Here is an 11410-nt window from a genome sequence, read left to right as displayed (position 1 = left end):
GGCAGCAGCAGCAGGAGGCATCTGGCAGGACCACGGCAGCAGCACAACCACACACGTCACGCTGTCCAGGCACCGCTGCGATATGAGTTAACCTGAGAGACAGTGGAGCACAAAGGCTCCGGAGAAGAAGCTTCAAAGTACAGGACTTGAGTAAATATACTTGGTTACTTTCCACCCCTGTCACAACCACATCTGGAAACTTCAGGGAGGTCTGGTAGACAGTTAGCCGTGCACAAATAAACATCTGACATAAAAAAACAAAAAAACATTTTTACTCCTGGTGTTGTAGCTGCCTGTGAGTTATAGAGGAAATATTTTGTTTTCTGTTTATACTTCTTGTGCAAACAAATATTAATTATATTACACTTAGCTCTGATAGAATACATGCCTACTACCATTTAAAAGAAACATTGCTAGAGTCAGAGGAGTAAAGTCAAAGCAAGACCTTGAAAGACTTACATTACATATGAACCTTGTTGGACCCTGAGGACATCTGGAGTCAGCCTACTGACTGTCCCAAGAGTCAGAACAAAACACGGTGAAGCAGCATTTTGTTATCATGCAGCACAAAGCTGGAACAACCTCCCAGATGATGTTGGATAGCCCCAACTCTGATGACGTTTTAGTCAATGTTAAAAACATTCCGTTTTAATACTGCCTTATGAGGGTACTGATTCCCCAGATTGCAGCAGGTTGGAAAGAAGTGTGAGAAGCAGTTCCCAACCACATAATAAAAAGAATGTATGTTCACTTGTAGAAACAAGTCTCATGAGAGCCTTTACAACGAAGATGCCTTCTTAACAATAATATTAAACAAATGCCTCTTCAGTCATGACCAAATGTGTTTACATATGGGGTAGGGGTTATGCTGCGTCTCAATGAAATAAAACAATAAACAAAGTAACTATATATGGCCTGTGGGTGTTAAGTGATTGTTTGGCAAGCTAAGCTCTTGCATGAAAATACCAAGTAGAGCCCAGATGCAGGTGACCTAGTGTAAAGGCATTCTTAAATATTCCCTCCACTCAGGTTTTAGGATGCACAAAATCCCCCTCAAACAGCACAGCAACAGACAGCATTGGATTCTCAACAGGGCCGAGAGACCAGAGTGTCTGGCTGACAATGTTTGCCAACATGAGGTCTGCATTCAATTTAGGAAGGGTCAGAATGTCCTGGGTGTGCATTTCCTCAGCTCTCTTAAGCCCTAAGGAAGGTTGTCATCACACCCTGACTGGCACAGAGCAGAGATGCACCAAGCTGCTCTCCAGCCTAAATTAGGAATCAGTACCCACGCCCTGCACTAAAGGGGACCTGAATTACCCTCCAGTCAACTATGAGGGACTGTGACATCCAAACAAAAGGAACTGAAAAGGGGATTTAACAGCAGGTACCAAACAATGAGGGACTGCTCCAGCCTACTTAAAATGATTGCACACTTATTTTTTAACTCAATTGTAAATCATTTTTAAATAATCTTTTTATCTCTTGTCTGCACTTTTGCTACATTTTTAAAATGTTTCTTTTATTCTAAATCATTAGTAAGTAATTTCACCTCTTATATCTTTTTCTCTTTAGTCTTAAACTTTTTTAAATCTGTATCCTTTATTATGTTTTATATTTTATTGCTCTGTAAAGCACTTTGAATTACCCTGGTGTATGAAATGTGCAATACAAATAAAGCTGCTTTGCCTAAATTATAGATTTACAAGTACAGTGATGTGACAGCAGATCGCTAAATCGCTTCTTCCACAGTAGGAGAGACAAATAAACTGAAATAGCCTGCTAAACTAAATCCCTTCAAGAGGAGAACACTGGGATGCAGGGAATACTACACTTTTTTTTAATTCTTCTTTTTTCACAATGTTTTTTTTTCAGGTGATACTGGGGAGCTGTTTTTTCCTTTTAAAATATTTAAAGTAATTCACAAACAAGTTACAAAGAGGAACAAAGCATGTACAGATCACTGTGCAGTAATATATAACAAGTAATATTTAAAGTAAGAAAGCAATGAAGGAACAAAGAACCAAAAATGAATGTACAAAAGTGCTCTCGAATTGCTCCACAAAATATGAGATACCTGTGTGTGTGTGTGTGTGTGTGTGTGTGTGTGTGTGTGTGTGTGTGTGTGTGTGTGTGTGTCAGATACTTGATGTTCATCATGGTGTTGGTGACGGTGGTGGTGTTGAACTGTGTGGTCGTCCTCAACCTGCACTTCAGGACACCGAGCACACATGTAATGTCTGAATGGACCAAAAAGGTAACACACACACACACACACACACACACACACACACACACACACATATTCACACTGACAGTTGTTACAAATGCACATTATGGCTTTACTGCTTTTTATTTGTACTCCAGTTCTTCCTTGAGCGGCTGCCCCGCATCCTGCGTATGTCTCGCCCCGCTGAGGAGGAGCCACACTGGGATGGAGCATTGCCACGGCGATCCAGCTCAGTGGGCTACATTGCCTCGGCGGAGGAGTACTACAGTGTCAAGTCCCGCAGTGAGCTGATGTTTGAGAGACAGTCGGTGAGGCACGGACTGACGGCCCGAGCCACACACGCAGCAAGTACGACCAGTGATGTCAATGGATATTAAAACCTGTAATAACTTTATTTTTTGTCCATTTGGTGACAGCAGAAAGAAGTTGTGACATACAGGATTGGTGTTAATGTCCATCTGATGAATGTCAGTCTGATCTTTACTTTCTTTTAGCTCTTTTTTTGGTCTCCACCATTTCCTGAGGAAAACATCTGGCTCTTTAGCTGCTGAATGCTCCACTATGCGCACTAGCTAGTTTCTAACTGTGTCTGCTGCTGAGCAGGTAGAGAACTGTGGCTTTTTACAGCTTTTTCTCTGAAGACGACGCTATGGGAGCGCTGACAATGAACCAGAACAGAAAAGTTGCAACCCCTTAGATAAACAGTGACCTGAAAACTCACAATAAACCTCTGTAAAGTCAACAATGTGTGCAGCAAGTCCTTCTGTGCTATTAGAATGCTGAATGCGCAGCATAGAAATCTGGCCGTTCTCACATCTAATTCATAAAATTTGAGACTGTCACTGAAGTTTGTTGTCATCATTGTCCTTTATTGTTGTTGACACTATGCAGTGAAGCCAAAGACAATTTTCCTCAACTTGGACAGTAAAACTTCTAACTATGTACTGGGGATGTCTCAATCCGATCTCAAAAAACCAGTATCAGGGACGATGTAGGCATTATTTTTCTGATTTGTATTGGCTACATTGATCTGTTCCTATGTTTTACATTAGCTGTCACACAGATGTTTTTTCTCAAATGCTTTTCAAAAGCTACTCATCAACTCTCCAACTCTGTCTCTCTCCTCCGCTTCTCACCCTGCCTGCTGTGAAACACCACACACCACAAACAACAGCAAAATGCAGCATGAGACTGCTTAGTTATGTTATTTAGCAAATTTATAAGCACCTGTTTCATGTCAGGTCAGTGTGAGAGTCTGGTGCATGGTTGGGTGGTCATTCTTGGGTGGAGAAGAGACAGACTGCCAAGAAGAAGAGACAGGCAACCACACCGACCGTTATAAATCGGCAAATGGAAGAGGAAGCCTTGGCCCAAATATCCATTATCCAAATATTCACTGGCTATACCGGCACCTTCTGAAATATTAGCTGTTGTCCCCAGAGGCTAAATCCTCATCAGACTGATAGCCGATAGGTTCCAAGTAGGGCTGTCCTAAATACCAGTTATGGGGCATCAAAGCTACGTTGAGAAATATTTGCAATGAAGAGGGGGGAGTGATGAGAGGGCTTTTTTTTTTTTTAAACATCAGCTTTCAGTCGTTGCACCTAAAAATAATGTGACACTTTGCCACTTTGTTAGCATGCAGGTTGCAGTAACATTAGCCGTAACAGCTAGGAAAAAAAAATACTAAGCTTAGCTGTTACTTACAGATTTCAGGTGATCTTCTAAGCTGGTTGTAGATTTGTGATGTCAGTTTCCTTTGACATATCTTGCACATATCTTTTCAGGGGTCATCTTTGTAAATTTAAAACTACTCCAGACACTTGACTTTTCGACATCTTGCTAACTTATCAGTAAGCTTGTCATGTGTAGGCAAACTGTTTGAGTCACAGAATTAGGCTGAAGCTTTGAAGCATTCGGGTCAGCCCTAGTTCCAGTCCCTAGGCCCAGTTTTAACCTTATTATCTTTGTCCCCTGTGGGATAAAAGGTCAAAAGAAGCCCCTGCCATTGTTTTCTAGAAATAAGACTTCATCACAGTATTATTAACCCATTTCTCTGTGTGTGTTTTTGGCTAGTTGTGAAGCCACAGGAGGATGGAGGTGTGACAGATCAGCTGTTTGCAGAGATCAAGCCGGCGTTGGACGGAGCGAACTACATCATCAAACACATGCGCAACAAGAACGACTACAACGAGGTGAGAAAAATAGGATGATGATCTGCAGAGAGAAGAGGGTGTTGACTGTTAATGGTTGTGTTTGAAGGCTAGTTCACATTACACGATTTTCACCCTGATATTGCGTCATGGAGACTATCATAATCTTTTGAGTGTTCATACCTGGCGACATGTGTTTCTGTCAGCGGGAGTCTCGCCAACTGCGTTACGACCTGTGTGTGCACACCACAAGATTTCTCCACCGAGCCGTCGCCGACAGAGCCCCAAATAAAGCTGTGACGTCACCAAACTACGTATTTTAACTTGGAGACGACACATCGTAAAGGCATGGATATTCTTCCCAGTGTTGAATCAGATCTGCCTCCAGGGCCTGGGTCCAAACACAACACGCTCTCCCTGATCCTGTGGACGCTGCTATTGTTGTTGTTGCTTGCCGGCTTGAGCGTTGCCAGATCTTGGGAGAGAAACAAGCAACCAGGGCTATGGAAACAAGCCCAAAAGAAGCGACTATCATGCGTTTAAATAAGCAACTCCACTTTAAAAACAAGCCCAAAGTCGTGGCTAATAAGCGGACCTGGCAACCCTTGTCCTCCTCACATTTCTTCCGTCCTCCTGCGTGCTGACGTCGGACGTATCCCACCTCTCATTGGCTGATGCTCTTTGTCAGTCATGTCAGACTTCTCCAGTTTTCTAGCATGCCAGATATCCAGTCCCAGTCACAGACGAGGGGGCGACTTGCTCGTAGGCTTGTTCACACATGAGGACTCGTCGTGGCAGACTACCTGCCGACTCACCTCTGACCCAAGGTGGCTCTCAAGATCCTCTGCAATGTCAAAATTGTGGTGAAAATCGTGTAATGTGAACTAGTCTTAAGCTGAAGTGTATCGGGGTGACCTCGACACCCCATCTCCCAAATATATATATACATATATATATATATATATATATATATATACAGTATATATATATATATATATATATATATATATATGTATATGTATTGCTTTTTTACTTTTATTTTATTTCTCTGGTGTTTTCATTCTTTAATGATGATGATCCATTGTCTGTATTGTATTTTATTGGTTGTAGAGTCTTTTGTAACCTTGTTCAGAAAAGTGCTATTTAAACAAGTTTATTTTTTTGTGATCTACATGTTCACAGAGCTCACAAATCAGCCAGCTTCATAAAGAGCTCTCCTAACTCCCTCTGTTGTGGTTTTATTTTATATTATCCTTACTTTTGGCCATGTATGTAAAACCAGTATGTAATCCGTTCTCTTCACAGGAGAAAGATAACTGGAGTGGCATTGCTCGTACAGTGGACCGCCTCTGTCTCTTCCTGGTTACCCCGGTGATGACGTTCGGCACCATCATCATCTTCCTGATGGGAATCTGTAACCACCCTCCACATCTGCCCTTCAAAGGAGACCCATACGACTACAGAGAGGAAAACCCACGCCTGCTGTAACACACACACACACACACACACACCCACACACACACAGACACACACACACACACACACACACACACACACACACACACACACACACACAGTAGTATAATATATAATTTATACACTCTTGTTCAAATCCAGGAGTTTGTTTCCTCTTTATTATTTTTGTTTGATTTTTCTCCAGGTACACAGCTGTGTGTGTGTGTTTTTTTTTCTAAACTTAAATTTGAAGTGAACAACTACATCAGTATGTGACTATTTTAATTTTCTTTGTGTGGTTTAAATAAACATTTAAACTCTGTATTATGCATGAATGTCTTTTTATTTTTGTTCCTATTGTCTGTTTTGTTTTGTTTTGTTTTTTTGTTAAATAATCCAGTCCCACATACATTATAAGTATCATTTCTACAGTTTTCAAAACTATAAGACAAAAGAGAGTTTTGATGATGAAGACTGAGGAGAATCTTGATAAATTTAAAGACACTGACGGCTTCAAATCAATAAGACTTGTGTTTTTCAGCTGGTGAATATGCAAGTTTTTGTTTTTTTTTCCCAAAAACTAATTCTAATTTAAACTTTAAATGTTAAAAACGTTCTTGAGATAAAAAGGAATTAACACCACTCAGAAATTGGAAACTTTATTTTTTGACACACATTTCTTCTTTTCATCCCCTCTGGGCTCAAAACATTTTTCCAACAGATGGTGAGATGGATGCATCTCAAAAACATCAAATTTTCAGGGACTCTTAAAAATATTTTTATACATTAAGGGTTGAAACGATCAGCTGATTGAAAGAGGAAATAATAAGCAACTATTTTTATAACTGATTAACCATTTTAGTCATTTTTCAAGGAAAAATAATGGAAAAAAGTGAATGTATTTCTTTGAGTTATAGAGTGTCCGTCTGTCAAAAATAGACACTTGGATGTTACTGTGGTCTTGTAGAGGTTAAGTTAGCCATCTTCTCACCATTTTCTGTCCATTTAATAGACTACCAAATAACTGATCATGAAAATAATTGAAAAGTTGCAGCCCTTATTACAAAATGACACTGTCAGTGCAAATATTTGATACTCAAGCACATTTTAATGGGGAAAGTTATGAGTTAAAGGAACAGTGTGTAAGATTTAGGGGAAATTAGCAGTGAGGACTGCAGATTGCAACCAGCTAAAACTTCTCCCATCTCAACCTGGCCTCACTCCGAAGTCGTGACTTCCGGTGACTAACAGCAACTTCTGGCATTAGACAATAGTGAAAAAAGTCATCCTTTCACGTTAGCATGAAACTTGGCCAGTCACCGTTATTGTTTAGGGGGTTTAGCGTTAAGGGAAAACGCAGTGGGACAACAATGAAAGTAAAGGCAGTGGAGGACGGAGTAGGGAGGGTGGGACAGCAGGTGGATGGATCCAACAAACACTGACTATCGTCCAGGAGGCTGGTGTTCACTTCCTGTGAGACGATAAAGCCAAACTCTCTTTTTTCCTAAGCCCACCCACGTATGTGTTGGCAAAAGATAACCATGTGTGTTTGTTGTTGAAGGAAAAAAATGTCAATTCATGGTGTTGTACCAACTTAGTGCATTTAATTTGAAAGAGACTGATGCAAACTGTATGTTTCCTGTGAAAACAGAAGTTTATTTTGAAAACAGACCATGTAACAGGCTGAAGTTGACAGTGTCCCAAAACGTTAACAACCAACGCACCCAGGGTAACTTGCACATCGTATCTGGACATGGAAAATCCATGACCAAATGTTGATATGTTACAAGGTTGGAGTGAGAATGTGTTGCCCATCTGCCAACCGTGAATTCCCTATTAGAATTCCTTCAGTGTTCATTGTTCAGGGGTTTTTAACCAGGAGCTGAATTATCCACAGAGGTCTCTTCTTCTCCAAAACAAACTGACCAGGTGATTAAAACCGGTAAATACAGTGAATAAAACAATTTCACGTTACAAATCAGTGTTTTGCCAACACTGTTCAGCTTGCCACAGACGGGTCGCTAGCCTAGCACATGCTAATGTGTGTTCACCTTTTTTCTCTGATAACTTAAAATCCAAACGTTCAGGTTTTAGGTTTGGTAAAAACATTGAAAAAATCATCGTGGAGGGGCTGCCAACTACCGTGGCTGACAATGTGAATGTCAATATCTAGAGCCAGTGTTCAGTTTGTCCATTCTGGGCTACTGTAGAAATAGGGTGGTAAACATGGCGATCACTAGGAATGAGGGCATGAAATATTAACAGCTCATTCTGAGGTAACAAAAACACAATGATTTTCATTTTCAGGTGATTAAACACTAAAGAAACTTACTTATTGCATTATATTCCATGTCTGCCAGTACATCCCCCTAATCCTACACACTGGACCTTTAACTAAGAGCCAGAATTGTTACATGTAACTGTAATTATGTGTTTCTTTTATTGTGTGGTTAATATTTTCACTTCCAGCCTTCCAGTATTAATACTGGTAGTTAAAAAACAAAAGAAAAGAAAAAATGTAAAGAAAAAACACTGCACTCTGTGGAAAAATACAGTCTGCTAAATGACAGTGAAAATATCTGGTTTCAGTCTCTGCTGAGGCTTTGTGTTGGCAGCCTGCGTTGTTCAACTGGTCTGAGCAGATAATTATTAGCACTGACACATAGGCAGGGAATCATTACCAACCATGACCAAACGTGTTTGTTTCACTGTGACTTTAAATATGCGCTGCAGTTTCCTGAGTGAGCTTTTACTTAAGTGATTATTTATATTCCTGTATCAGCATTTGAGATTGAAAATAGTCTGTATTTCTATATTTGTGATATCCATCCATCCATCTTCTAACCGCTTCATCCTCTTGAGGGTCGCGGGGGGGCTGGAGCCTATCCCAGCTGACATCGGGCGAGAGGCAGGGTACACCCTGGACAGGTCGCCAGACTATCACAGGGCTGACACATAGAGACAGACAACCATTCACGCTCACATTCACACCTATGGACAATTTAGAGTTATCAGTTAACCTAGTCCCCAATCTGCATGTCTTTGGACTGTGGGAGGAAGCCGGAGTGCCCGGAGAGAACCCACGCTGACACGGGGAGAACATGCAAACTCCGCACAGAGGGGCTCCCACACCCGGGATCGAACCGGCAACCCTCTTGCTGTGAGGCGAGAGTGCTAACCACCACACCACCGTGCCACCCCCTAATATTTGTGATATATCACCATTAATCACCAAGTTATTGTTAAACCGTTTCACTGTTTGTTTTTAACATCTGTCTTCCTGTAAAGCACCAACTGGATTATCCTGGTCAAATAAAGTAAATTGGATTACAATTTTTGCTACAGAAAAATGATACTGACACTAGATTTTGAACAGTACACTCACCCAACTCAACATTTTCTAAACAAAAACTACAATTATAAAAGTATTTTAAATAAGCTTTAATTGTCATATAAACATAAAATTTACATCAAACATGTTTATGAACTACATTTTTTTCTGCCAAAATACGGACCAAAAAACAACCCCATTGCTAGAAAAATGTTGGCATGGTACAAAGTGGAAATAAACACGCTTTTTACTGAAAACATTATTAAGTAAATGTTAATTGTACAATGTAATGGCAAAAGAATAATGACACCATCTGTGTTTAAATAGGTTCCCTATACGCTTCACTTTCACGAAGCAATTCTGTCTGCCACTGGGTACGATCTCGCTCAAAAATGACTTGATTTAGCCCACAGCTCAAAAGAGGTGCATCAACAGCTTACACAGATTGCAAAATGTAGTAAACAATAAGAAAGATGTTGCAGAAAAAAATAAATAATGTAAAATACAAAGAAAGCTCAATAAATTAAAAAATTCCAATAAAAGAGTAGAAAAAAGAATAAATATTCACTGTATCAGAAATGCTGCAAAAATGAAAATTATACTTGCTGTTGTAAATATTTTCAGTAGCGTACACAAATAAATGTTCACTCATAAGTAAAACCTGTCTCATCATAGTCAGCATCCTTTGGTACATCCAACATGGCGGTGCGTGCAGACGCTGCGGCTTCTCTCTCTGTTACTCAATTTGCACCACTGTCATTGCAACACATTCTTTGTGTCGCTACTACTATGCCTTTTTTTACTTTTACTTTTAGAGTATAACTCTTTTTAGCTTAGTTTTTATTTATATATTTTAGATTTTGTACTTTATTAAACGTGTCAAGTGTACTGTCTGCACAGAGGGTCTGAAGAGTAACGTTATTTCGATCCTCTGTATGTCTTGTACATATTGTAGAATTGACAATAAAGCTGACTTTGACTTTGACTAATATGGATTAAAACTCAAAATTTCAACCTGCACGAGTGAATGATTTTTTCCCCCTTGATACACGAATCAATTAATAATATAAATGATGATTACTTTAGCACTATTTTCCATTTCAGAAGAAAATTAGCAGTTCTGATATTTTCTTAAATACCTTTGATAGTATTTTTTAATGATAAAAAACTGTTAATACATTTAAAAAAACCCAATTGCCATGAGATGTAAGTAATGAAAAAAGTGTTTTGTCACATTTTCTTCTTTCTTGTTTCTTTGACTCATTGGTCATTTCACTCTGACACACATTATTTATAGCTGTCAGTACCTGTCAAATTATGTGTCCCAGCTGACATGTTTTTTAAATCAAACAGAAGTTTTGTTTAATGTCGTCTCGTCACCTGTTTTTTTCTCGACCACCAAACCACTGCTCAATTCATTGAGCTTTGACGCTTCCGTGATTTCATCGCTTCTTTCTTCTTCTCCTGCGTTTTTCTTAAATGCTCTGAGGATTAAACCTATGAGAGAGTAAACATTTGCTGTTACAAGTTTACAAAATTAAGATTTTAAACATACAGAAAGACAAAGAAAAAAAAAGTAATGAAACAATTAGCTCCCTTTGTATCCAGAAAGATGCACCAAAAATTTGAAAAATAGTTCAAAGTATGGAGCTGCAACTTTGGCGCTCAGAGTAAAAATGTGTTACAACTCACAATTTAAGCCTGTAATAATAATCTGTAGGTTATTAATAGTGACATTGGTTACATGTATGTGATAAACTATTTCTAATAAACAACTTTATATTTTACTGAGAAATAATATCAATAATCTTGTCTCTTTGTGGTTGTTCTGGGTCTCTTTTGAGTCAATTTGTTTCTATGTGGTCAATTTGTGTCTATTATTTGTCGTTTTATGTCTCTTTGTAATCATTTTATTCACTTTTCAGTAAGAAATGTTGGTAACACTTCATAAGTCAGCCCACGTTTTAGAGTGTACTTCCCGCCCACTTTCCCGGGAGTTAGTGTATAACTCCCAGGAACTTACATGTACTTTCCCAGGAGTTAGAGCATAATTCCTCCCGGTCACTTACCACATAATTTCCCAGGAGTTAGAGTATAACTCGTCACTTATGTAATTTCCCAAAACTTATGGTTTAATTTCCTTATATGAATCTGTATATGTATGAAGTGCAGTAAAAACAAATGCTTTTGCCCTTTGCTCATGGCACTTGATTCAGTCACTTTTATGTAGCCTATGTGTCA

The 11410-nt window shown here is 39.3% G+C and overlaps 2 protein-coding genes across 3 annotated transcripts in view; both read left to right on the top strand.

The window, feature by feature from the left end:
• The window catches only part of chrnd (cholinergic receptor, nicotinic, delta (muscle)), a 19963-nt gene extending 13800 nt beyond the window's left edge, over positions 1-6163 (top strand). Inside the window, exons 9-12 of one of the 2 annotated variants that reach the window (XM_050056991.1) lie at positions 2143-2257; positions 2368-2578; positions 4307-4425; positions 5689-6163. In XM_050056991.1, coding sequence (XP_049912948.1) covers positions 2143-2257; positions 2368-2578; positions 4307-4425; positions 5689-5871 — 628 coding nt within the window. In that variant the 3' untranslated portion in view covers positions 5872-6163. The remainder of the gene's footprint in view (positions 1-2142; positions 2258-2367; positions 2579-4306; positions 4426-5688) is intronic. The other variant, XM_050056992.1, reaches the window with a different exon arrangement.
• Positions 1-11410, top strand: part of LOC126397919 (gamma-crystallin N-B) — a 216856-nt gene that overhangs the window by 95657 nt on the left and 109789 nt on the right. The gene's annotated exons all lie outside the window — the stretch shown is intronic.

This window comes from Epinephelus moara, chromosome 11 (genome assembly GCF_006386435.1).
Source record: "Epinephelus moara isolate mb chromosome 11, YSFRI_EMoa_1.0, whole genome shotgun sequence".
NCBI classification, from domain to species: domain Eukaryota; kingdom Metazoa; phylum Chordata; class Actinopteri; order Perciformes; family Serranidae; genus Epinephelus; species Epinephelus moara.
This window is presented reverse-complemented; position numbering and strand designations above follow the sequence as displayed.